The sequence below is a fragment of the Oryctolagus cuniculus genome, chromosome 3 (genome assembly GCF_051225735.1).
Source record: "Oryctolagus cuniculus isolate XC-2025 breed Fujian yellow rabbit chromosome 3, ASM5122573v1, whole genome shotgun sequence".
Lineage (NCBI taxonomy): Eukaryota > Metazoa > Chordata > Mammalia > Lagomorpha > Leporidae > Oryctolagus > Oryctolagus cuniculus.
Window position 1 is genome coordinate 12,138,477 of NC_142869.1, and position 22,384 is coordinate 12,160,860.

At 41.1% G+C, this 22,384-nt stretch overlaps 1 protein-coding gene across 15 annotated transcripts in view; it reads right to left on the reverse strand.

Annotated features, from left to right (window-relative positions):
• The window catches only part of RHBDD1 (rhomboid domain containing 1), a 224,936-nt gene that overhangs the window by 173,734 nt on the left and 28,818 nt on the right, over nucleotides 1-22,384 (reverse strand). For all 15 annotated transcript variants that reach the window (XR_016231410.1, XR_016231412.1, XR_016231411.1 and 12 more), the window contains exons 2-3: nucleotides 17,858-18,373; nucleotides 15,746-15,878 (exon numbers count right to left, since the gene is read on the reverse strand). Coding sequence is in view for 10 of the 15 variants with exons in the window: in XM_070070119.2 (XP_069926220.2) it covers nucleotides 15,746-15,878; nucleotides 17,858-18,290 (566 nt within the window). In the remaining 5 variants the exon portion in view is untranslated. The remainder of the gene's footprint in view (nucleotides 1-15,745; nucleotides 15,879-17,857; nucleotides 18,374-22,384) is intronic.

A 22,384-nucleotide genomic window follows, 5' to 3' on the forward strand; every position in this document is an offset into this window, starting at 1 on the left:
TGGTGTGTGATTGTCAGGTTTAGATCAGGTCAGGGTGTGTGTGTGTGTGTGTGTGTGTCAGGTTTAGATCAGGTCAGGGCATGTGTATGTGTGTGTGAGATTGTCAGGTTTAGATCAGGTCAGGGTGTGTGTGTGAGATTTTCAGGTTTAGATCAGGTCAGGGTGTGTGTGTGTGAGATTGTCAGGTTTAGATCAGGTCTGGTGTGTGTGAAGATCATGAAACCAAAGAGCTTGTTTTCTCTCTCTGTCTCTGTTTCTGTCTCTCTCTCTCCCTCCCACCCTCTCTGACAGAGAACACAAGAAGACAACCAGCAAGTGAGGCCTTACCAAGAACCAATCATGCTGACACCCTCATCGCTGACTTCTACCCTCCAGAACTGTGATAAATAAATTTCTGCTGTTTAAGCTCTCCAGTTTATTGGCAATGGCAGTCCAAGTTAAGATAGGCTAATGAGAAGACATGAGGACTAAATGTTATGTGGAATCCCAAATGGGATCCTGGAACAGAAAAAGGACATTAGGTAAAAGCTAGGGAAAAGTGAATGAAATCTGAACTTAATAGTGGTGTATCAATATTGGTTCATTCAATTTAATGAATGTATCATACTAATGTTAAAATGTTAACAATGGGTAAAATTTGGTGTGGGTATATAGGAGCTTTCTACACATTTTTGCAATTTTTATGCAAATCTAAAACTATTAGAAAAAATAAAACTCATTTTATTTATATGCTAGAAAATATTTATATAAGATATATATTGTAATATATATTTTATATATGCTTATACTATAAAATATATAAATAAAGTCTATGTCTTCAATCTCCAAAAAAACGAGTCATCACATAATTTTTTATTTCCAGTGTACACGATTTTGGGGGGAGGGGACATTGTTAAGATGCTCATATTCCATATTGGAATGCCTGGGTTTGAGTACTGGCTCTAGCTCTTGATTCTAATTTCCTGCTAATGCAGACCCTGGGAGGCAGCAGGTAGTCCATGTGGAAGACCTGAACAGAGTTCTTGGTTCTGAGCTTCTGCTCAGTCCAGTCCTGGCTATTGCAGGCATTTGGAGAGTAAATCCGCAGATGGGAACATTCTTAGTTCTCCATCTCTCAAACAACTAGAAAAAAAGACTTTCTGTTTATAAAAAATATTCATTAATGTTGGCCAAGAAAATTCCATAAGCCACTAAGTTATTATTTATGGAAAAGAGCATTGTACTGAGTAGCTAAGGTCTCTAAGTATATATACCTAATAAAAATGACCACTTGGGCCTGCGCCGTGGCTCACTTGGCTAATCCTCCACCTGTGGCACCGGCACCCTTGGTTCTAGTCCCATTTGGGGCACCGAATTCTGTCCCGATTGCTCTTTTTCCAGTCCAGCTCTCTGCTGTGGCCCGGAAGTGCAGTGGAGGATGGCCCATGTGCTTAGGCCCTGCACCTGCATGGGAGACCAGGAGGAAGCACCTGGTTCCTGGCTTCGGATCAGTGCAGCGCACCGGCCACAGTGCGCCAGCCATGGCAGCCATTTGGGGAGTGAACCAACAGAAGGAAGACCTTTCTCTCTGTCTATCTCTCTCTCTCACTGTCTAACTCTGCCTGTCCAAAAAAAAAAAAAAATGACCACTTGGGTGGCTGTCATTGTGCGTTAAGCCTCCAACTGCAGCACCAACATCCCATATGGGCACCAGTTTAAGTCCTGGCTGCTCCAATTCCAACCCAGTTCCCTGCTAATGTGCCTGGGAAAGAAATCAACGGAAGGTGGCCCAAGTCCTTGGGCCCCTGCACCTACATGTGAGACCCAGATGGAGTTTCAGGCTCCTGGCTTTGGCCTAGCTAGCCCCGGCCATTACAGCCATTTCTGGAATGAACCAGCAGATGGAAGAGAGATCACTCTCACTCTTACTCTCTCTGTCTTCCCCTGTATCTGTAACTCTGCCTTTCAAATACATCATTTTTTAAAAAAATGACCACTTGGCATTTATTATCACTGCTAGTTAATGCTGAAGAGTAAGCTTTTTGAAAATATATTGAGGAAAGAAAGAGAACAATCACAGACAAGAAAATACTACAGACAAAAAGGGAGACGAAAAGAGGGCCCCACTTCACTAATTTGAAATAAGAGCAATGTAATGATTTTGTTATGTATCAAACTTAAAAAAAAAAAACTTAAAGAGATTGTTCAGACTGGCCAGGAAGAGGGGGGAAGCAAGCACTTGATATGTTGTTAGTGGACTACAAACAAGAACGTGCTTAGAGCCAGCAAGCTGAAAATATGGATAGAGTCTTGACAATGGTTCCTCCAGTCCTTAATATTTTCCTGCAAATCTATTCCAAAGACATATTCAAACCTGGGAGCCAAAATTTGCAAATGATATTCTCATAGACTGCCTCATTTGTAAGCTGAATGATCAGGTAATAACATTATTACATAAAATTAGTGAGAAAATAAATTAAGGAACCACAAAATGAATCAGTAGGTAGTCACTTAACCTGAGGCTTTTGAAGACCTGTCCTTACAACATGTTAAATGAAAAAGTAGAAATGTAATTATGTAGTAGGGTAGAGATATGTGATAATATAATGAAAACAGTATTTTTATGACTAGGAGATTGGGAGCAACTTGTTTGCTTCATCATGGATTTATATATTTTCAACTTTCAACAAAGAACGAGGTGTTCTTTCAATTAAGAGCTGGGAAGTAATGCTACCTTTTCACTTGTCCACTGCATCCTTTTCAGTTAAATTATTTATGTACTTTGATCAATTTTTAAAAGAAACTGTTACACTAAGTCTCTTAGAAAAGAATAACCAGGGGACAACAATGGGTTAAGCTGTCACCTGCAATGCCAGCACCTCATATTGGAGTAGTGATTCAAGTCCCAGCTTCCGTTTCCAATCCAGTTCCCTGCTAACGTGCCTGGGAGGCAGCAGTGATGGCTCAAGTACTGAAGTCCCTGCCAACCATTCAGAAGATTCAGGTGGAGTTCCAGACTTCTTACTTCAATCTGGCCCATCCCAGGCTGTTGCAGCCACCTGAAGAGTGAACCAGAAGATGGAAGATCTCTCTCTGTCTCTGTCTCTCTCCCTCTCTCTCTGTCACTCTAACTTTCAAGTAAATATAAAAAGAGAGAAAAGAATGACTGGAGAAAACTCAATAGCCAGATAAAATTGTTTTTCTGTTCTTAACGTCTTTCCTGCTATGCTCTGAGTTCTTCCCATGCTAAGGGAATGGGCAGATCACTCAGTCCAACTATTCAGGACAGGGCTGGGTTTTTGTCTCTTTCCATGGGCTCAGATAATAGAGCCAGAGACATGATTTATACACCTCCTTCTCCCTCAACAAGTTCCAACTGCAGGAAGAAGGAAAGTTCCCTGCCTCAAAATCCCATTCTCATCTCATTAAACTGAACTCAAGGGAATCCTTGTTTTGGAGTAAGCATGGCTCTCACCTTGAGTTCTGTTCAACCACAAGCCCTCCTGGGAGGCAGGACAAATGAACTAACCTCAGATAACTTTCGTTACAGGAGCCTACAGAGAGGAAAGGGAGGAAATATATAAACAGACATCCCAGGAATGCAGAAAAAAAAATTTCTCCTACTTCACAAATTTTCTCAGGACAGTGCTGGAATGTTGATTTAAACTGAACTCTAACAGGCTACAAAAACATGTTTCTGTGAAATGAAACAGAGGACATCATTTTTTGTACATTTGTCATCCAAGCTTATTAGAAAAGTGCATAAGTGTGATCCTGCAATACAGACAGAAAACAATGCTTCAAACAATACTCATTCTGGGCAATAAACAAATATGGATGCACATGTGTGAGCACACATACATACACATACATGGACAAACATACATACACAGGCCCATCTGTGCTAAAACTGACAAAACTGACAGTTGGCGGAACTTCTGAAAAAACAATTTAAGTCATCCTTGAAAACCTGATGCCAGACAGCAGCCCTCTCTCCTTTCTCTAAGCTCCACAGACAATGAAAAATTCCTAAGACCAAAACTGTCTTGTTGAGCTTTCAATTATCCAGCCGCATTTGTTAAAGGTGGTTCCTCTCCCAAGCATAATTAATTTGGGTATCACTGAATTTACAAATTCATCACTTACTCATTTGTAAGTGACGAACTCCCCATGTATATTTTAACCCTTTCTCCGTTGGTTTCACTTTCTACTAAGCTGTCAGAAATACTTCCACATTTCAGAAAGCTTAGGAAAGAATGCTGTGCTTTGATTTGGGAAGATGTGTTACCCTTTATATCTCATTTTCCCCTTTGCTTTCCATAATCATTTCTCCTTGTCCTTTCAAGGAGTTTTATTAATAGCTGTTTATAACTGAACAATTGTTATTAACATTCCTGATTTAGATGAAGTCTGAGTCTGTTTGCGCACATTTCCGTATACAGACAACTATCTCAAGAGCTGGCATGGCTATTAGTAAGCCTCATGAACAAATAGTACTTGATGTAATGAAAGATAATAAATTAGTAGAAATCTGCAATCACACCCTCTTCTCATTGCCACCAATGTTCTGTCAATTCAATGCTTTCTTCTACAGAAGGCAATAAATGATGCTGATCCTATACATTTATTTAACTCTAAGTTAAGCAATTAGTGGCTGCTTTAAAGCAGCCACTCTAACTTTTTGGACTGTGTCCACATAAAATTCATTGAGAATTGACCTGGCAAATTTCCCTACCTTTCTTACTACATCCAACTCTAATAGTTCTATGTCTTTTTTCATTTTCTCTTTTTGGCAAGCTGGATGTGAACCACTCAGATGATTTCATGACCTTTTATGGGTTAGAACCCACAGCTGAAAACCACTGCCTTAAAGCACTGCTGGATGGGTGATGTGATGACACACACAGTGCCACTGCATTCAGGATGGACTTGTCCCCAAGATTCCATCCTTTGTTCCGTTCTCCTTCCATGCTCCTCTTCTTGACTCCAAGAACACTGTCCTTTGCCCTCTGTCATTCTACTCACCATCACCATCACTTGAGCAGAACAGATCTTCCCAAATGGAGCGGCAGAAACCACCACCATTGTCTCGGACTCACAGATGCCATGAGTCAGAAATTCAGAAAGTGCATGGAGGAGTGACCGTCCAATCTCTGCTCCATTATGTTTGTAACCTCTGCAGGAAAACTCTAGGCTGGGGTGACTCGGTGGCTGTGTCTTCCAGCCATGCTCTCACATGTTTGGCACTAACACCCCTGAAGGCATGGCCTTTTCCCCACAGCATGGTGGGAAGCAAGGAAGCTACACTCTTTACATGGGCTACAGGGAGAAGCACTTCAGTCACAAGTCAAGAAACTTCTTGCCTCAGGAGAAATGTAATTCTAATGCTGTATTCTATTGGTCACAGTGTCATTGGTCCACCTGATTTGACAGCAGGTGAAATGGACTCCACCTTTTGGGTTTGGAAGGACAAAGTTCTAAAAGATACTGTTGCAGTCTTCCTCTAGATTGCTGTTTGTTTCCTCAACCTCACTCCAAATTTCATAGGCAAAAATTCAAATGCCTCTTAGATTGACCCTTCAAACATATGATTCACTCGAACTCATCCCTCTCTTCTCTTGGGTGCCTATCCCAGGAAGACAGAACTTTATGCTATGTTTGAGATAAAAAGGCCAGAAGCAGCATATCACAAAATGGAAGCATATGCAATGAGAGAATTTAAAGCAGCATGATAGTTTCATGTGGTCTGAGTACTCTCCTGTCCCATAGAGACACAAGTTTTTTAGTCAGTGTCAGTAATACCAGAGACAAGCAGCCATTCTCTTTGGTCTACTTATAGTTCTTAAGCAGCAATGTCAGTGGTTACATGTAAGTTAACACACTCGACTATTCTCTCTCCCTCCATCCCTGAACAGGTTGCTTCCTTGAGTAAAGTTCTATTTGTCCAGGGTCCACACTGCCATCTTTCTTTTCATGCAGGTTAGGAAACCTTCCAGTTGAAGACAGTGTTGTGGCAAGGAAGGCTTAGCCACTGCCTGCAGGACTGGCATCCTTATGGGCACCAGTTCTAGTCTGGCTGTGCCACTTCAAATCCACCTCCCGGCCAATGCACCTGGGAAAGCAGTGGAAGATAACCCAAGTGCTTGGCCCTTGCACCTATGTGGGAGATCTGGAAGAAGTTCCTGGCTCCTGGCTTCAGCCTTGCCCAGCCCCGGCCATTGCAGCCACTTGGGGAAAAAACCAGAGAATGGACTCTCTCTCTCTCTCTCTCTCTCTCTCTCTCTGTGTGTGTGTGTGTGTGTTTAATTTTGCCTTTCAAATAAATAAAATAAATCTTTAAAAAAGAATAAGAAAGAAAGTTTCCAGTGACTAGAGAGCTAGCATCATTATTTACAGCATTTCCCAAAGCATGCTCCCATGCCCCACTGAAAGGAAACCGCCCCACCCAGAGGTCCAGGAAGTCAAAACTATGTTCTTAACAACATGAGGGCACAATCTGCCTTTTCTACTGTGCTGATATCTGCATCGACAGTGTAAATGCAACAGTGAAGACAATTGCTGTTGCCTTCACATGAGTCAAAGGAAAAAGGGCAGTGCCCCCAAATGGTATCAAGAATCATTGTATTCTTCACAGCCACTCATGCAAAGTTTTACACAGTATGTTATTTAAGAATATTCTTGATGAGGTACTAAATTCTTGGTTTCCATAGATATCAATATTAGTATATATCTTTTCAGAGTGCTATGTGATGAAACACGAGACCTGCATAAAGGAAAAGGCTGCGTCCCAGAGAAGCGCTTCTGTGATTGTTTGAGCCACTATTTTCATGGGACCTCACCATCACATTTACCTGAAAGAAAAACTAATGTGCTGTGATTAAATGGAAAATGCCACTCATTTTCCCAGAAATGAAGTGAGGCTTTATGGTAAGTAACTGATGGTTTTTATTGTCAATCACAAAATTTGAGCTTTCAAGTAAAAACTAGAATTTTGAAAAAATGTGCATCTACTACTGTGAGTTGATAGCTTCCAGATATTTAAAGACTTTTCTAATGAGGCTGGTGGTGATACCAACAACCATGACCTTGTGATATTGGATAATTGAATTTGTCAATATTTACAGTCATCATAATGATAATGATAAACCATTATTGTCAGATGAAAATGGTTTTATAAAGTAATATGTTCCTAAATTTGTATTTATGAATTGCATGAAATTGATAAACCTTAAATAAAAGGTTTCTGGAGAAAAAAAAAGTCATACATGAGTAAAAGATCCCCTCAAAGTTCAAGACAAATCAATGGATTCACATTACAGAACATGGAAAAGTTCACTAAGACAGTTTTAGATTCCATATTGAACTTGCCAATAAGAAACTAACATTTGGCAACTTGTTATGTAGTATAAGAACAAAGAATATGCACAATTATCCGATAAGACTATTAAAATACTTCTTCCTGCCTTCTCCAAGTGAATACCTGTGTGAAGCCAAACTGTCTTTTAACAAAAAAGACAGATCTCAACGGATTAATGTAAAAGCAAATACAAGAATTTACTTTTTTTTTTCCAAAATTGAACCAAGTATAAAGAGTTTTGTAGGGGCCGGTGCTGTGGTGCAGTGGGTTAATGCCCTGGCCTGAAGTGCTGGCATCCCATATGGGCGGCTCGTTTGAGACACAGCTGCTCCTCTTCCAATCCAGCTCTCTGCTATGGCCTGGGAAAGCAGTAGAAGATGGCTCAAGTCCTTGGGCCCCTGCATCCACATGAGACCCAGAAGAAGCTCCTTCCTGGCTTCAGATGGGCACAGCTCTGGCCGTTGCGGCCAATTGTGGAGTGAACCATCGGATGGAAGACCTCTCTCTCTCTCTCTCTGCCTCTCCTCTCTCTATGTAACTCTTTTGAATAAATAAATGAATCTTAAAAAAACAGAGTTTTGCAAAAATGTTATTGTCATATGTATTTTATGTCAATTATGACAATTTATTCTTCAAAGAAGCTATTATTTATGTAACAAATACTGAGCCTACCATTGTTATTAATGAATTAGTAACAATGCTATGAATTTAATTTGATGAATATTAATTTATTTTTAAAACTCTCAATATTTATTTCCAATATGGTCACCACTGAGAGATATAATCCATATAAACTCTTTGAAGGCCTCAATACTTTTCCAAGGCTCTATGATGGTCACATGACCAAAAATTTTGAGAATCACAGGTTTAGTGAATGAACTCTGGCTATCTCATGTACTAGCTTGTATGAGTAGCTACAGTAAGATATTTAAATCTTCCTATGTGTTAGTTTCCTCATCTTTTAAGTGGTAAAAATAATCATTCCTACGTCACAAAGTAGGTTTAATGATGATGAGAGAGAAAATGTGTGAAGAACTTACCAAGGTTCCTAGCATATATTAAGTTTCCAAGACATGACTCATTGTTTTAATAATCAATGAACTGTGAACGTCTCTCCCATATACCTTTCCATTCCCTCAGTCACTGTAATAGTTGTAGTCTTCAGTTTCTTCAATATTCTATGTCAACAGATTAACTAGACCCCTGCCACCAATACCTCAAATCTTTACACTCTTCCTGACCTCTTCTTCTTCCTAACTGCAGATCAGTTTTTGGCTTTTTCTCCTCAGACAGTAAAGCCATCTGCCAGTTCTGTCTACAGGTGAGGCCCCAGTTCATTGCAGGTCCTCTTTAATTTGGCCACATCTTAACTCAGTGTTTAAAAATGTATCTTAAAAAATACTTGTTCTGAAGATTACTCCACATTAGTTCAGAAACAAAAAGGTGCTATCACCAAATAAATTTGAGAAACTCATTAGTTAATCTGATTCATCTCTCACAGTATCTTTCAGAACCCTTTACATGTTCATGGGCACAGAACACAGAAAACTACATGTGCTAGAGTTCACTGACCAGGGAGCCTTGTTCCAGGAAGCATCTCAAGGAACTACTGCTTGAAAGAACACATCTGGGGGAAAGTGCCTGTCTCCCAGCATTTGCAGATTCCTCGCACTCATAAACTTACCATGCTGCCTGATACGTGTTCTTTCTATTCCCACTGCAAAGACTAGTCTGCTGCATCATCTGCCCCTGTGATGCCCTGGCGCCCAGGACATACCCCCCTCCTCTGCAAAGCATCCTCCTCTCTCAAATCGGTTAATGGCCTTTCTTTTTTTGCTCCTCTCGCTTTCATTGAACTAAAATTCCTGTCTTTTGATTTGTTTCAGATAGTAGTTAGTGTTGTGTTGGCTAAACTGTAAAGTTCTTAGTGACAGAGGAACAGTAAACTGATTTGGGTCAACATTTAATGTGTACCCCAAGAGGGAATTAATACTCTTTTTCACAAAGGACTTAGTTCAGAATTCTCAAGATCACTACCTGTTTACAGAGAGTGAGATACTGAGTTCCACAGATGTGAGGTACTGTAATTCAAAGAATAAATTAAAATCAAAAGGCCTGACAGAGGTCACAGAGGAATCCAGCAACATTTCAGGCCAAAAAGCAATGGTGGGAACCACAGGTTCCTTCATGGATGTTCAACTCATGTGCATTCAGCCATAAACATTTAATAAGTGCCTACTACGTGTCAGGCAGGTGATTAAGATATAAAGATGTGTAAGAAGCAGTGTCTGATTTCAGGAAGCCAGCAGTCTAGAACAGAAGTGAAAAATAGGGATATGTTGTGATAAAGTGTTTACGGTAGAGAAATCTACAAACACCATAGGAGGGAAGACAGAGAAATAATCCTACCTGGAAGAACTGGGAAAAATCAGGAATCAATACAGAATGGAATTTTTAAAAAGATTTATCTTATTTATTTGAAAGTTGGAGTAACACACAGAGAGAGGCAGAGATAGACAGAAAGAGAGCTTCCATCCACTGACTCACTCCAAAATCACCATGGTGGTCCTGGCTGGGGGGTTTGGAATAACCATGAGTTTATAGGAGAAGAGAGTGAAGGGCATACTGGAGAGAAGCAAAAGGGATGCACAAGCTTAGCCCAGACACAGATTGCTAGCATTCTGAGTTAGAATCTTTACCTTCTATCAATCTGTACTGCTGTTGTTGGCTGAATATTGACCTTCACAAGGTATTTACATCCTAATCCCTGGACTGGTGAATATAATTTTACATGGTGAGGATTTAGCAAGGGTGAGTAAGTTCAAGATCTTGAGATGGAACGATTATTCCGGATGGTCAGGCTGACTCCTACATGCATTCATGAGTAACTATATGAGACAGGGGCAGAGATTTAACACCAACAGAAAAGAAGGCAGTGTAGAGGCAGAAGAGAAGCTAAGACTGAAGCAATACAGCCACAAGCCAACGGTGCCAGCAACCACTAAAACAGGTGTAGAAGAGATTCTTCCCTAGAGCCTATGGAGGGGAAGGTGTCACCCTGCCAACAACTGTATTTTAGCCCAGTGATACTGATCACCAGAACTGCAGCCTCCAAAAGTGTGAGAAGAAAAATTCTACTACTGTAAGCCACCAAATTGGTGGTAATTTGTGAGAGCAGCAATAAAGCAATTCCTTCTGCCTCTAGTGTCACTTCACAATGCTGAGAGAACCTAGAATAGTCTCAGTGTTCATCTCCAACAAACCTACCTCCCACAATTGTCCAGGGCAAACTCACTGACCATGCAGATAATCTGTCCGGCCCCTCAAAATCTCATCAACCCCAGTGAGCTTGTCTTACTCATCTTCAGTTTCACATGAACCATTACAACACACTCCGGACCTCAGCACCAGTAAAACAAGCTCCAGCATCCTCTCCTTTGACTACTGGTTCCCATTCTCTTGATCTCTCAATGTTTAAACCTGATGAACCTCTTCTCTCTCAATTCCCCCTTTTTCCACAGTCCATAATTCTCTCAGTGTCTCCTTCCCTTCCCCACAGCCGTCAGTCACAATGGCCTCCTCAGTGGAACATCTTGTAGATTTGCCAAGAAGCTGCTCAAGCATTAGTCTCCCCACTAGCCTGGGTTCCTTCACGCAGTCATATGTTCTTGTAAAACTTGTAAAAGTGAGTGAGGTATCGTAACCACATCAGTTAAAACTGTGGTCTCCTTTCAGTCTAACTTCCCTCCACCATACTCTTTCCCATGCCAGGTGGCAGTCAGTGGCCACACAGACACTTCTGGGATTCAGCTAAAAGGAAACTGAGCTGATACACTGACAGTTTGGTTTCAGTAGAGTATAGTTACATGGTCTGTGGCCATTTCCAGGTATAGCTAAGGCACTGCTAGGCACTCCCGTGCAGAAATGACTTCCAGAAATACTTGTAATCCCCACTGAGTGAACTTCCCAGGATTCTAACAGGAGGACCAGGAGCAGCAGCCACACAGTGCTGGGACAGTGTGGTCACTGTGCTAGAGTCAGAATCCAATTAATTTTGTGGGCCTCAAGCTTACCTGATTTTGTAATTAATTTTAATCCATATTAATTGCTAACTGCAAAAGGATAAATGTGACCTTACAATAAAGACCATCTTTATCAAGTGATTAAAGTCCTAACAGAGGGAGAAGCTGTTTTGTATGTCCTTCCGGATGTGATCCAAGTGGAGTACAGAGCATCACCCTTGTAGAGTATTCTTGTGCCTATAAGTCAGTCTGAAACTATCCATGCCTTTAGAGCTAACTTCCAGTCTCCAGAAATCAAGAGTGGAGAGACAAGTTAAATAACTCCACAAGGAAATAAGTAGACAAATAAAAAACATAGGCCAACAAAATACATGAGGCCTGATCCCTTAAAAATGTCAATGTCAATGTCATGGGAAAATAAAACGGTAGAAGGACTTTGCTAGAGTAAAGGACAACAAAGAAATACAATAATCAAATGGAATAAATGAGCTCTGGTTCCTGACCCTCCCTCACCCCCCAAAGCACAGTTGTCTAAGACATTTTGTTATAAGAGAAATTTGAATATGGCTCAATTACTAGCTAACATTGGAGAATTACTGTTAAATTTTCTTTAGTACAACAATGAATTAGACAACAAGTGCCAAAATACAGTTACTCCATGGGAATTAGTGTCCTATGACATAGTTATCTACAGTCTACAACAATTTATGATGTATTCAAAATAACTAAAGTCCAAAGGTTCTCAACACATGGAAATGATAAATGCTGTAGAGGATGCAAGTACTAATTATCCTGATTTGGATCATTGCACATTGTATACATCTATCACACTGTGTTCCATACATATGCACAAATATTATGCACCAATTAAGAATATAAAAAACAACAGTAAAGTGTTTATGTTAAAGAATATTTTTGAGAAATACATGTTGAAATTTGTAAGGATGAAGTAATGATGTTTACAACATTAAAATGGTTCTGCAGGGGCCAGCACTGTGGTATTGTTAAGCTTCTACCTGGAGGGCCAGCATCCTATACGGGCATCAGTTAAGAGTGCTGTTGCTCCTCTTCCAACCTAGCTCTATGCTAATAGCCTGGTAAAGCAGTGGAAGATAGCCCAAGTGCTTGGTTCCCAGTACCCATGTGGGAGACCTGGAAGAAACTCCTAGATACTGACTTCAGATCAGCCCAGCTCTGGTCACTGTGGCCATTTGGGAGCAAACAAGTGAAGGGAAGACTCTCTCCCTGTCTCTCCCTCTCTCTGTCTTTAACTCTGCCTCTCTAATTAAAAAAAAAATAAACCTTTATAATAAATAATATAAATAAAAAATAAAATGGTTCTACAACTTTTCCTTATTTTTGAAAATTCTTCTAATTAGAAAAAAAAATAGAACAAGCAATATTTTCCTCTATCTGATCAATCCAAGAAGTTTTCAGGAGCATCAAAGTAATTACTCTTGTCAAACTTTAGCAAAGAAGCAGTATCCCACACCAAGGGGTTTGTGTTTCCAGAGATGTTGTATTGTACCAAAGACTCCCAGGGCCCATGTACAGTCAGGACCTGCTGAATTCATGTCGATGAGTAGCCTACAGGCACCTTTTTTTTTTTTTTTTTTTACCATTGTCATTTAGGATAAAAAACAAAACTCATGTAGGAGAAAGGGTGATGGGGAGTAGAACTCAAACAAAATTATATAACAGCTGACTTATTATTTTGATTTTAGAAAGAAAAAGAAAGTACATTTAATTCTTTTCAAGGATACTGCACATTTCTAGTGATTTATTTCATAATAAAAATGAAGGGTTAACTACTTTTTACTATTTACGAAGCACTTTCATATGAAATATCTCTTTTACTACTTAAAACTTGTTAAGCAGAGAAGATAAGTAATATCTTCACTTTACAGCTGAGGGAAATGAGGCTCACACATGCCACATGATGTGCTGGGTTCCATAGCTAGCTGGTGAGCCCTTGTCCTCTCACACTTGACCACTGTCCTCTGCTATGGTCACTGAGGGCAGTCATACTCTGGGTGACATTCATTTCTCCAAGCTTCAAGTTTCTGCCTAGACAGCCTCAGGCTCACATGAGAAATTTCTGTGGCTTATAATTTAGGTCAGGAAGTAGAACTTGGGGATGGTACCCTCCCTTCTATCAACATGTTGGTGAGGGTGGGGAGGTGAGAAGGAGCAAGAATCCAGTCTGATGGAAGCGGCCTCTGGAGTGGCCTGAAGGGAAATGAAGAGACAGGTGTGAGGCAGGCCAACCATGGAAGAAAGTACACAAAAGATCTGTGAGAAGGAAAAGTACTGCATAAGCACCACTTTCTGGTTTTCGAGCCAACACCCCACCCCGATGCCCACTGGCTGCCTACTTGGGGTGGCTTTCCTTCACACAACTCCACTGGGGGAAATTACCAACTCCATGGCTTTCATAAAATACACAGGCCCACCAAATGTTTGCTTTGGCAGACTTATTTTTCTCCCAAAGGGCAGCCCATGTAGTCCTACAATAAAGCAGGCTTTGTTCTAAAGATTTACAGTGTTTTTACAATGAAAATTCTAATTGACAACCACTAGGATAATAACAATGCAAAGCAGAGGGAGCTCTAGTCTCCCCCATTCTTCTAAGATCCATCTCAAAGAAGTACTTACTTCTTAGGTCTCCCAGACCAGCGTTTAGCTCAGTCTTTATTTGGACACATGCATAAGTAGACGCTTAGATATTAGAAGTTTATCATCCAAAGCAGTCAAATCTTAAAAACCAAAAGATTTATTCTTTCTAACTTCAAAGGCAGGAAATTTCATTTAACTCCCAGGCTCAGAATATCAGGCTCGCCATTCATAACAAGCATATTACACAAAAATGCCACCATGCCTTTCCCATAGAAAAGGGGGGGAGCCTAAAAAAAATGAAGTGCATGATGAGCTCTTCAGAAATAGTTGAACGAGAATATTAGAGTGCTGTTACTCAATGGATTCATTATAGGATAAAAGTTCAAGTAGCAGAGGGAGTGATTTTCATATGAATGTTGGGTATTGCCAGTCACATACAAGAGCCCATAGTCTACACAGAGAACCAAGTCACATCAAGCAAGTCAGGGGACCTATGAGTGACAAGGTATAGAGAGGGCTGTTCAGATAAGGGACAGACATTACTGGACCCTTTTTCAAAGAAAACTTTGAAGATTTTGTTAGGCTTTCTTTGTTCAACTGTCACAAGCAACAATACCATTGTAAATGAGTGGTGTTCAGTGGCCACATCACTGCCATTTATGGACCAGCTGCCAATGGTTGCCCATGTTGGGAAATTAGCATTAAAGAAGGACTCAAGGTTACTGGGCTGACATACAGCCCAAGTAGAATATTCTCAAATCAACACACACAAATCAAAATCAAAATCAAAATAGGTCCTGTCTGAAAAGAAAAAAAGTTTAAAAAAATCCTCCTTATTTCTTTCAGAATCTTCCTGAATATCCTTTTATTGAGGTCCCCACAATAAAAATAAACAAAGCATGTATGTTCAGTTGCATAACACAGATGAAGAAAACCAAAGCTGGTGTTAGAGGTGGAAAGAGTATCACAATTCATCCTCCTTTTTCAAAAAAAGAAAAGCAGAAAAAGGAGTAAAGGGAGAAAACGCAGCTGAATCGGCAAGGGCACCAGGGCAGCAGTCAGGGCTCTGAATCCTCACCTGACCAGTGTCTATCAGGAGCTGCCTGATGAACCCCTAGACCTCCCAACTCCCATGTCCACCTTTGCAAAGGAAAAGGTTCCCCTAGATCAGCAGTTCTGACACTGTGTGCCCTGGAACCCTGGATGTTGTGGAGGTACTCGGAGGCTGCCACAGCAACCTGCAAGAAAGGCAGATGGATCAGGCCCATGCTCCCTCTCAACCCGACTGTGGCAAAGCTGATCCATATTATAGGTTGGGTTCTGAGTAATACTTTCTGTCTAAAAAGTCCTATTACCATGACAAAGTCACAACTAAAATGGCTTTAAAACATTTGACCAATATAACTCGTGGTTTTTGTATCTTTATACTCATATGGTTTTTGTGTGCTTCTCTGGATTACTGAAATTACAATTAGCTAGCTAATTGGTTAAGATTGCCCTCAAATCTCTGTATCAGCTTCTTATTACTTGAAAGGTGAAAAAATAAAAAGTCTGAAATGACGAATACCCCAAAATTACAGAGGTCAACAGTTGACACGATTCAAATCCAGGAATGTCTGACATTGAAACCATTAACCTAAATTCTATCCTTAAAATTAAAGAATAAACTTCCCTGTTTAAAATAAACATTGGGTACTTCATTACTGTTTCAATTATTTCTCCATAGAAAATCAAGTTCTTCATTTTTCACTTCCTAAGAGTAAACACTTACCCTGGTGTGAAGAAATGAATAGCCACAAGTTCTGCCCAACAAGCAAATCTGTTGGGGACAGGAAAGCCCAAAATGTTGACAAAGCCTCCAGGGCAATAGTGGTTGTTAAGAACTTTCAAAGCAAACAAAACTCCTGAAAGATAATAAAGAACATATAAATACTAGCAATTCACATGTGGAACGAATCAACATTTACAAAGAAAACTAATTAAAAGTGAAAGTGATTATTCAACTACACCACCTTCTTGCTTTGAAACATATTCTATTCCTTACAACCCCGAATTTGCTAAAAAGACAATGTGCAAGGCAGTCCTTCCTTGGTTATTTCTTTTTTATTTTATTTTATTTTTTTTGACAGAGTGAACAGTGAGAGAGAGAGACAGAGAGAAAGGTCTTCCTTTTTCCTTTGGTTCACCCCCAAAGGCCACTGTGGCTGGCGCACTGCGCCAATCCGAAGCCAGGAACCAGGTGCTTCTCCTGGTCTCCCATGCAGGTGCAGGGCCCAAGCACCTGGTCCATCCTCCACTGCACTCCTGAGCCACAGCAGAGAGCTAGACTGGAAGAGAAGCAACCAGGACAGAATCCGGCGCTCCAACCGGGACCAGAACCCGGGGTGCCGGCGCCGCAGGTGGAAGATTAGCCTATTGAGCCACAGCGCCGGCCTCCTTGGTTATTTCTTAACACAGAAGTTCATACTGACCTTCACCATGCTTCGAAATATATAACACTTAAAATAGTAATAAAACACCAGCAAGAATATTAAATGTCACTGAATTGTGGACTTCAAAAGCTGGTTTTATACTATCCGAATTTTAACTAAATAGAAAAAAATACTAGTAACGCATATTTTTCTAGTCTCTAAAGGAAGATGTTAAGGCAGGGCTTATTTTCATTTCTTTCCCACATTCAGCTGTACAACAGGTATCTTAAAGGGAATCAGGAAAAACGGCAGGGAAAACAGAGGGAAGAACAGGATTTCTTTATTTCAGGGCTATTTTCCTCCTCCTCTTCACATTCTAATGTTTGCACATCTAATTTAAGTACCAATGGCAATTTCAGTCTCATGCAATACCTGTGAAAACAATCACTGAGGAGGAAAAATGAGAGACAACACGCCACACAAAAAACAAGGGCACTGGCTTCAAATCATAGCTCTAACATTTGGCTGTGTAGCCTTGACTTACTAACCTCACATCTTTGGTTTCAGCTTTCTCATCTTTAAAGGCAAAAACTACCACCTCCCTATGGATCTGCTGTATGAACTAAATAGGATGAGTTACATGGAGGGACTACTGTGGCTCCTAAAACATGGTGAGTATGTAATGGTAGAGTGTGCTGCATCAATTTTAATGACATTATTGAGAGGCACACATCATAAGTGGCCTTGGACTACTTCAGTTTTTTTTTCCCCTTTCTTACTTGGAGTTCTCAAGAACAACTGCAGAATGTCCTGGAACCACAGCATCCTGAGATTAAGGGGGAGCTGGCTGGAATAACCCGGGCTCCGGTTCAGTACCAGAATAGGATGCCCCTCAAAGATTTGCCCAGGGGTTCACATGAGCCACAGCTATATAACCCAGGGCAGCCTGTGTCCCTCATCTATGGTGTAAGAAGACACTGGCATCTCTCTGAGCCTGAGGGATCAGTTCCAAATGAATGCCTGGCTTCTGTTGTCTCTTTCTGACAATCTAAAAGTAGTAAATCCCCTTCAGTTATCTTGTGTGGATGGATGTGCTAGCTCCCTGAACTCAGACAAGCAGGTAACCAGCACACAGTGAAGTTGCTTCAAGGCATATTCCTCTTTTTCCATAACTCCTTATCACAAATACACTTTTGGGTCTCCTGTGGCCTCACCATGATGGGGCCAGTGCATGCTGCCAGTCCTACATCTCATACAAAATCCTTAGACCATTATGTCCAGAAGCAAATGATGCAGCATGATGTGCTCGGGCAAAAACTGCCCCTACCATTCTCCAATTAGCTTCCCTTCAAGGCACAAGCCCCAGCAACCTTTCGCCACTCAATTCAGTCCCCTTACCAACGAGGAACACACACACAGCACATCTCCCTCACTGCCTTCACACATGCTACCTCAGAAGATTGTCTTCTTACCTGAGAAGCCTACAGCACAGCTTCTTCTGTAGTCAGGTTCATTCATAAATTCAGCAAAAACAAATTGCAAGAGCAAATACACTACTCCAGTGAGTAGGGAGAATGTGGCAATGATATAGGCAAACCATTTACTTCCCAGTCTTCTTTCCAGATTAACTCCTTTCCAGAGCATGGATACCATATTGAAATACAAATGCCAGTCGTCAGCATGGTGGACAGGGGAAAGCAGTAAGCGCTGCCAGTCTTTCTGTTGGTAACACCTTTCCACACTAATGCAGGAGTTATACAGCGGCTTCAGAGGATTCAAGAATAACCAGATGTTGAGAGCCAAAGTGGCTAGAGTCACGGGTGGAATATTGTTGATCCCAACACGGAATATTTGAGAAAAGAGAAGAATAAGTCCAGTATTAATCCCCCTTGATCTCCGCTGCATGGTTAGGAATCAGGAAAACAGCCCACTGGTGGGAAAATCTGTTCAAGTTTTACCAATTCAGGAAGGTGCGCAGACAGCAGAACCTAAAAAACAAACAAACAAACAAACAAACAAACAAAAAAAAACATGAGAACCCATCAACTGAGGAGAGGCACACTGAAAAGACATTGTCTTACAGATGAATTCATGTTGGCTGTATTCCACTTCCCTTCCTAACAGAAATATCTTTTCAGTGTCTTCCAGGATGTAACATCCAGAATGCTAACTGATCCCATTCCTTCACCTTACATTCTGAAATAGAAATTTGAGATAGAAATTTGAGCTCAAATTCCACTGGATCAGTCAATCAACAGGAATGTCCTCTCCAATAAACATGGCACAACATTACAACTTGTCTTCCTTATAAATCTGTAACCTAATGAAAGTCTAGTATCAAAATATTAAATAATGACTTATGCTTGGAATCCTGCCAGGTTTCTTTATCCTCTGCATTCTTTTTTTAAAAATTCAATTTTGATTTATTAGAATGAGTATGCACCAAAGTTTTTAAGCATCAACAAAAAAGTTTTAATATGCAAGCACACATTATCTTCTAACCTCAACTTCTACATTGCCAGACATCAATTGCCTGAATGCTTTATTTTCACAAAAACAGTTTTTTTAAAGATTTATTTATTATTTATTTGAAAGTCAGAGTTACACAGAGAGAGGAGAGGCAGAGAGAGAGAAGTCTTCCATCCGCTGGTTCACTCCCCAGTTGGCTGCAACGGCTGGAGCTGTGCCGATCTGAAGCCAGGAGTCAAGAGCCAGGAGGCCAGGAGCTTCCTCCAGGTCTCCTACGTGGGTGCAGGGGCCCAAGGACTCGGGCCATCTTCTACTGCTTTCCCAGGCCATAGCAGAGAGTTGGGTGGGAAGTGAAGCAGCCGGGACTAGAACTGGCGCCCATATGGGATGCTGGAGTTTCAGGCCAGGGCATTAACCCTCTGTGCCACAGTGCAAGCCCGACAAAAACAGCTTTTAAAAGTGATCTACTTTCATGCCAAATCCTGGAATGAAACACAGTCCGTGTTTTCAAGGAGCTCAGTTTCCTCTAATTAAAACAACTGCTGGCCGGCACTGCGGCTCAATAGGATAATCCTCTGCCTGTGGTGCTGGCACCCTGGGTTCTAGTCGGGGCGCCAGATTCTGTCCCGGTTGCTCCTCTTCCAGTCCAGCTCTCCACTGTGGCCCGGGAGTGCAGTGGAGGATGGCCCAAGTGCTTGGGCCCTGCACCCGCATGGGAAACCAGGAGAAGCACCTGGCTCCTGGCTTCGGATCTGCATGGTGCACTGGCTTCAGCGCACCGGCTGCAGCGGCCATTAGGGGGTGAACCAATGGCAAAAGGAAGACCTTTCTCTTCTCTCTCTCTCTCTCTCACTGTCCACTCTGCCTGTCAAAAACAACAACAACACACAATATTCTAAATGCAGTGAATGGGGGGAATCTGGCAAAGACTTGCATGGCTATTCAGCCTGAGGTGATAATATTGCCACAGTCTTAAAGGATGAATTGAAGCAGGTGACAAGGAAGAGGTAAGTGGTTCAGTCCTCTCCTCCACCCATTGGGTCAAGATTAGCATTGTGACAGGCATTGGCTGACAGACTGCAGGAACGGGTCTTCGTGAGTTCTGAGCATAGACATCAAGTTGATTTATAGGATTCCCTTTTTCTGAAACTCTCAAGTAACCATTTGGACAAGCCTAGGCTGGCCTGCTGGACAATGAAAGAAAATCAAAGGCTCCAGCCACCCTATGGGTCCCACCACTGGTCAACCAATATCCCAGAAGGACAGTAGTCTAGCTTACCACAGATGCATAAGTGAATCCAGTTTAGCCTAGCCTAATTTGTTGACTCACAGAAAAGTAAGCGAAAAAAGTGGTACTTGGAGGAGAGAACTTCCACTTTGACCATGGCCTTGTCTAAATATGATCAGAGTCGGCGAACTCAGGGGGCTTCCATAGCCTTGGCAGCTCATGACTAGAGCCTAGGGAGATTACTGAGGCCATAAACAAGAGTGTCAATTTGTTAAGTCAACAACAGGAGTCACTGTGCACTTACTCCTCATGTAGGATCTTTGTCCTTAGTGTGCTGTACATTGAGATTTAATGCTATAACTAGTACTCAAACAGTATTTTTCACTTTATGTTTCCGTGTGGGAGCAAACTGTTGAAATCTTTACTTAATGTATGCTAAACTGATCTTCTGTATATAAAGAGAATTGAAAATGAATCTTGATGTGAATGGAAGGGGAGAGGGAGTGGGAAAGGGGAGGGTTGCGGGTGGGAGGGACGTTATGGGGGGGAAGCCATTGTAATCCATAAGCTGTACTTTGGAAATTTATATTCATTAAATAAAAGTTAAAAAAAAAAAGTGGTACTTGATTTACTTCACTAAGTTTTGGAGTGGTTTGTTATGTAGCAAAGACTCATACAGAAGAAGCTAGTAATGAGGAAGACAGACACAGACTAAAGATGCAGCAGATAAAGAATGAGAATCAAGTGATTAGAGGGAAAAGACATTTTCTTGTGGCAGAAAGGAGAAATGTCAGGCATTGCTATGGGTAAACAGGCAAATTATCTAATGGTTTTTATTTTTTCTATGGAGACATTTTTTGGCCTCCAAACAGGTAACTCACTGATACAGTCTGCCTGTTGTCTTGGTCTCTGAAGACTGAATTATCTTCTCTTACAGAATGATGATTTAGCCATTCCTTCTATTACTCATCTACAAATATTTAATAAAAATCTGTCAAGTGTCAAATGCATGCCAATCCCTATGTCAGGCATTGGAGATACAGCAAAGAACAAAACACTTTTAATCTCAGCTCATAAATAACTTCTACGGTTTGGATATGGTTCAGTTATGTTTTTCAAAGACTCACATGACTAGAGGCTTGGACTCCAGGGTGGTGCTATCAGGAGGTGGTGGAACCTTTAAGAGATGAGGCCTAGTAGGAGGTCCTTAGGTCATTGGGGGAGTACTCTCAGAGGGCAGGTAAAAAAAAAAAAAAAAAAAAAAAACACACACATGAAATCTGGTCATTTGCAACAACAAAATGGTTGATTCTGTGAAATAAGCCATTTTGTTGTTGCAAATGACCAGATTTCATGTTTTTGTTTTTGTTTTTGTTTTTGTTTTTTACTGAGGTGTAGTATTCCAGAGTATATATCCCATAATTTTCTTTATCTGGTCTTCAGTTGATAGGCATTTAGGTCGATTCCATGTCTTAGCTATTGTGAATTGAGTTGCAATAAACATGGGGGTGCAGATAACTGTTTATGTACTGATTTCATTTCCCTTGGGTAAATTCTCAGGAGTAGAATGGCTGCAGTGATATGGTAGGACTATATTCAGTTTTCTGAGGTCTCTCCAAACTGTCTTCCATATTGGTTTTACCAGTTTACATTCCAATCAACAGTGGATTTGAATACATTTTTTCACCCACATCCTTGCCAGCATTTGTTTTTGGTGATTTCTGTATGAAAGCCATTCTAACTGAGGTGAGGTGAAACCTCATTGTGCTTTTCATTTGCATTTCCCTGATGGCTACTGATCCTGAACATTTTTTCATGTGTCTTTTGGCCATTTGGATTTCCTCTTTTGAAAAATGTCTGTTTGGGGCCAGCACCATGGTGGAGTAGGTTGATCCTCCGTTTGTGGTGCTGGCATCCCATATGGGGGCCAGTTCGAGTCCCAGTTGCTCCTCTTCCAAAACAGCTCTCTGCTGTGGCCTGGGATAGCAGTGGAGAATGGCCCAAGTGCTTGGGCCCCTGCACCCGTGTGGGAGACCTGAAGAAGCTCCTGGCTTCAGATTGGCGCAGCTCCCCAGCCGTTGCAGCCAATTGGGAGTGAACCAACATATGGAAGACCTTTCCCTCTGTCTCTCCCTCTCATTGTCTGTAACTCTATCTCTCAAAATAAATAAAAAGAATTTTTAAAAGGAAAAAAAAAGAAAAATATCTGTTTAAGTCCCATGTCAATTTCTTAACAGGGTTGTTGGTTTTGTTGTTGTGTTGTGGAGTTTCTTGATCTCTTTATAAATTCTGGTTATTAATC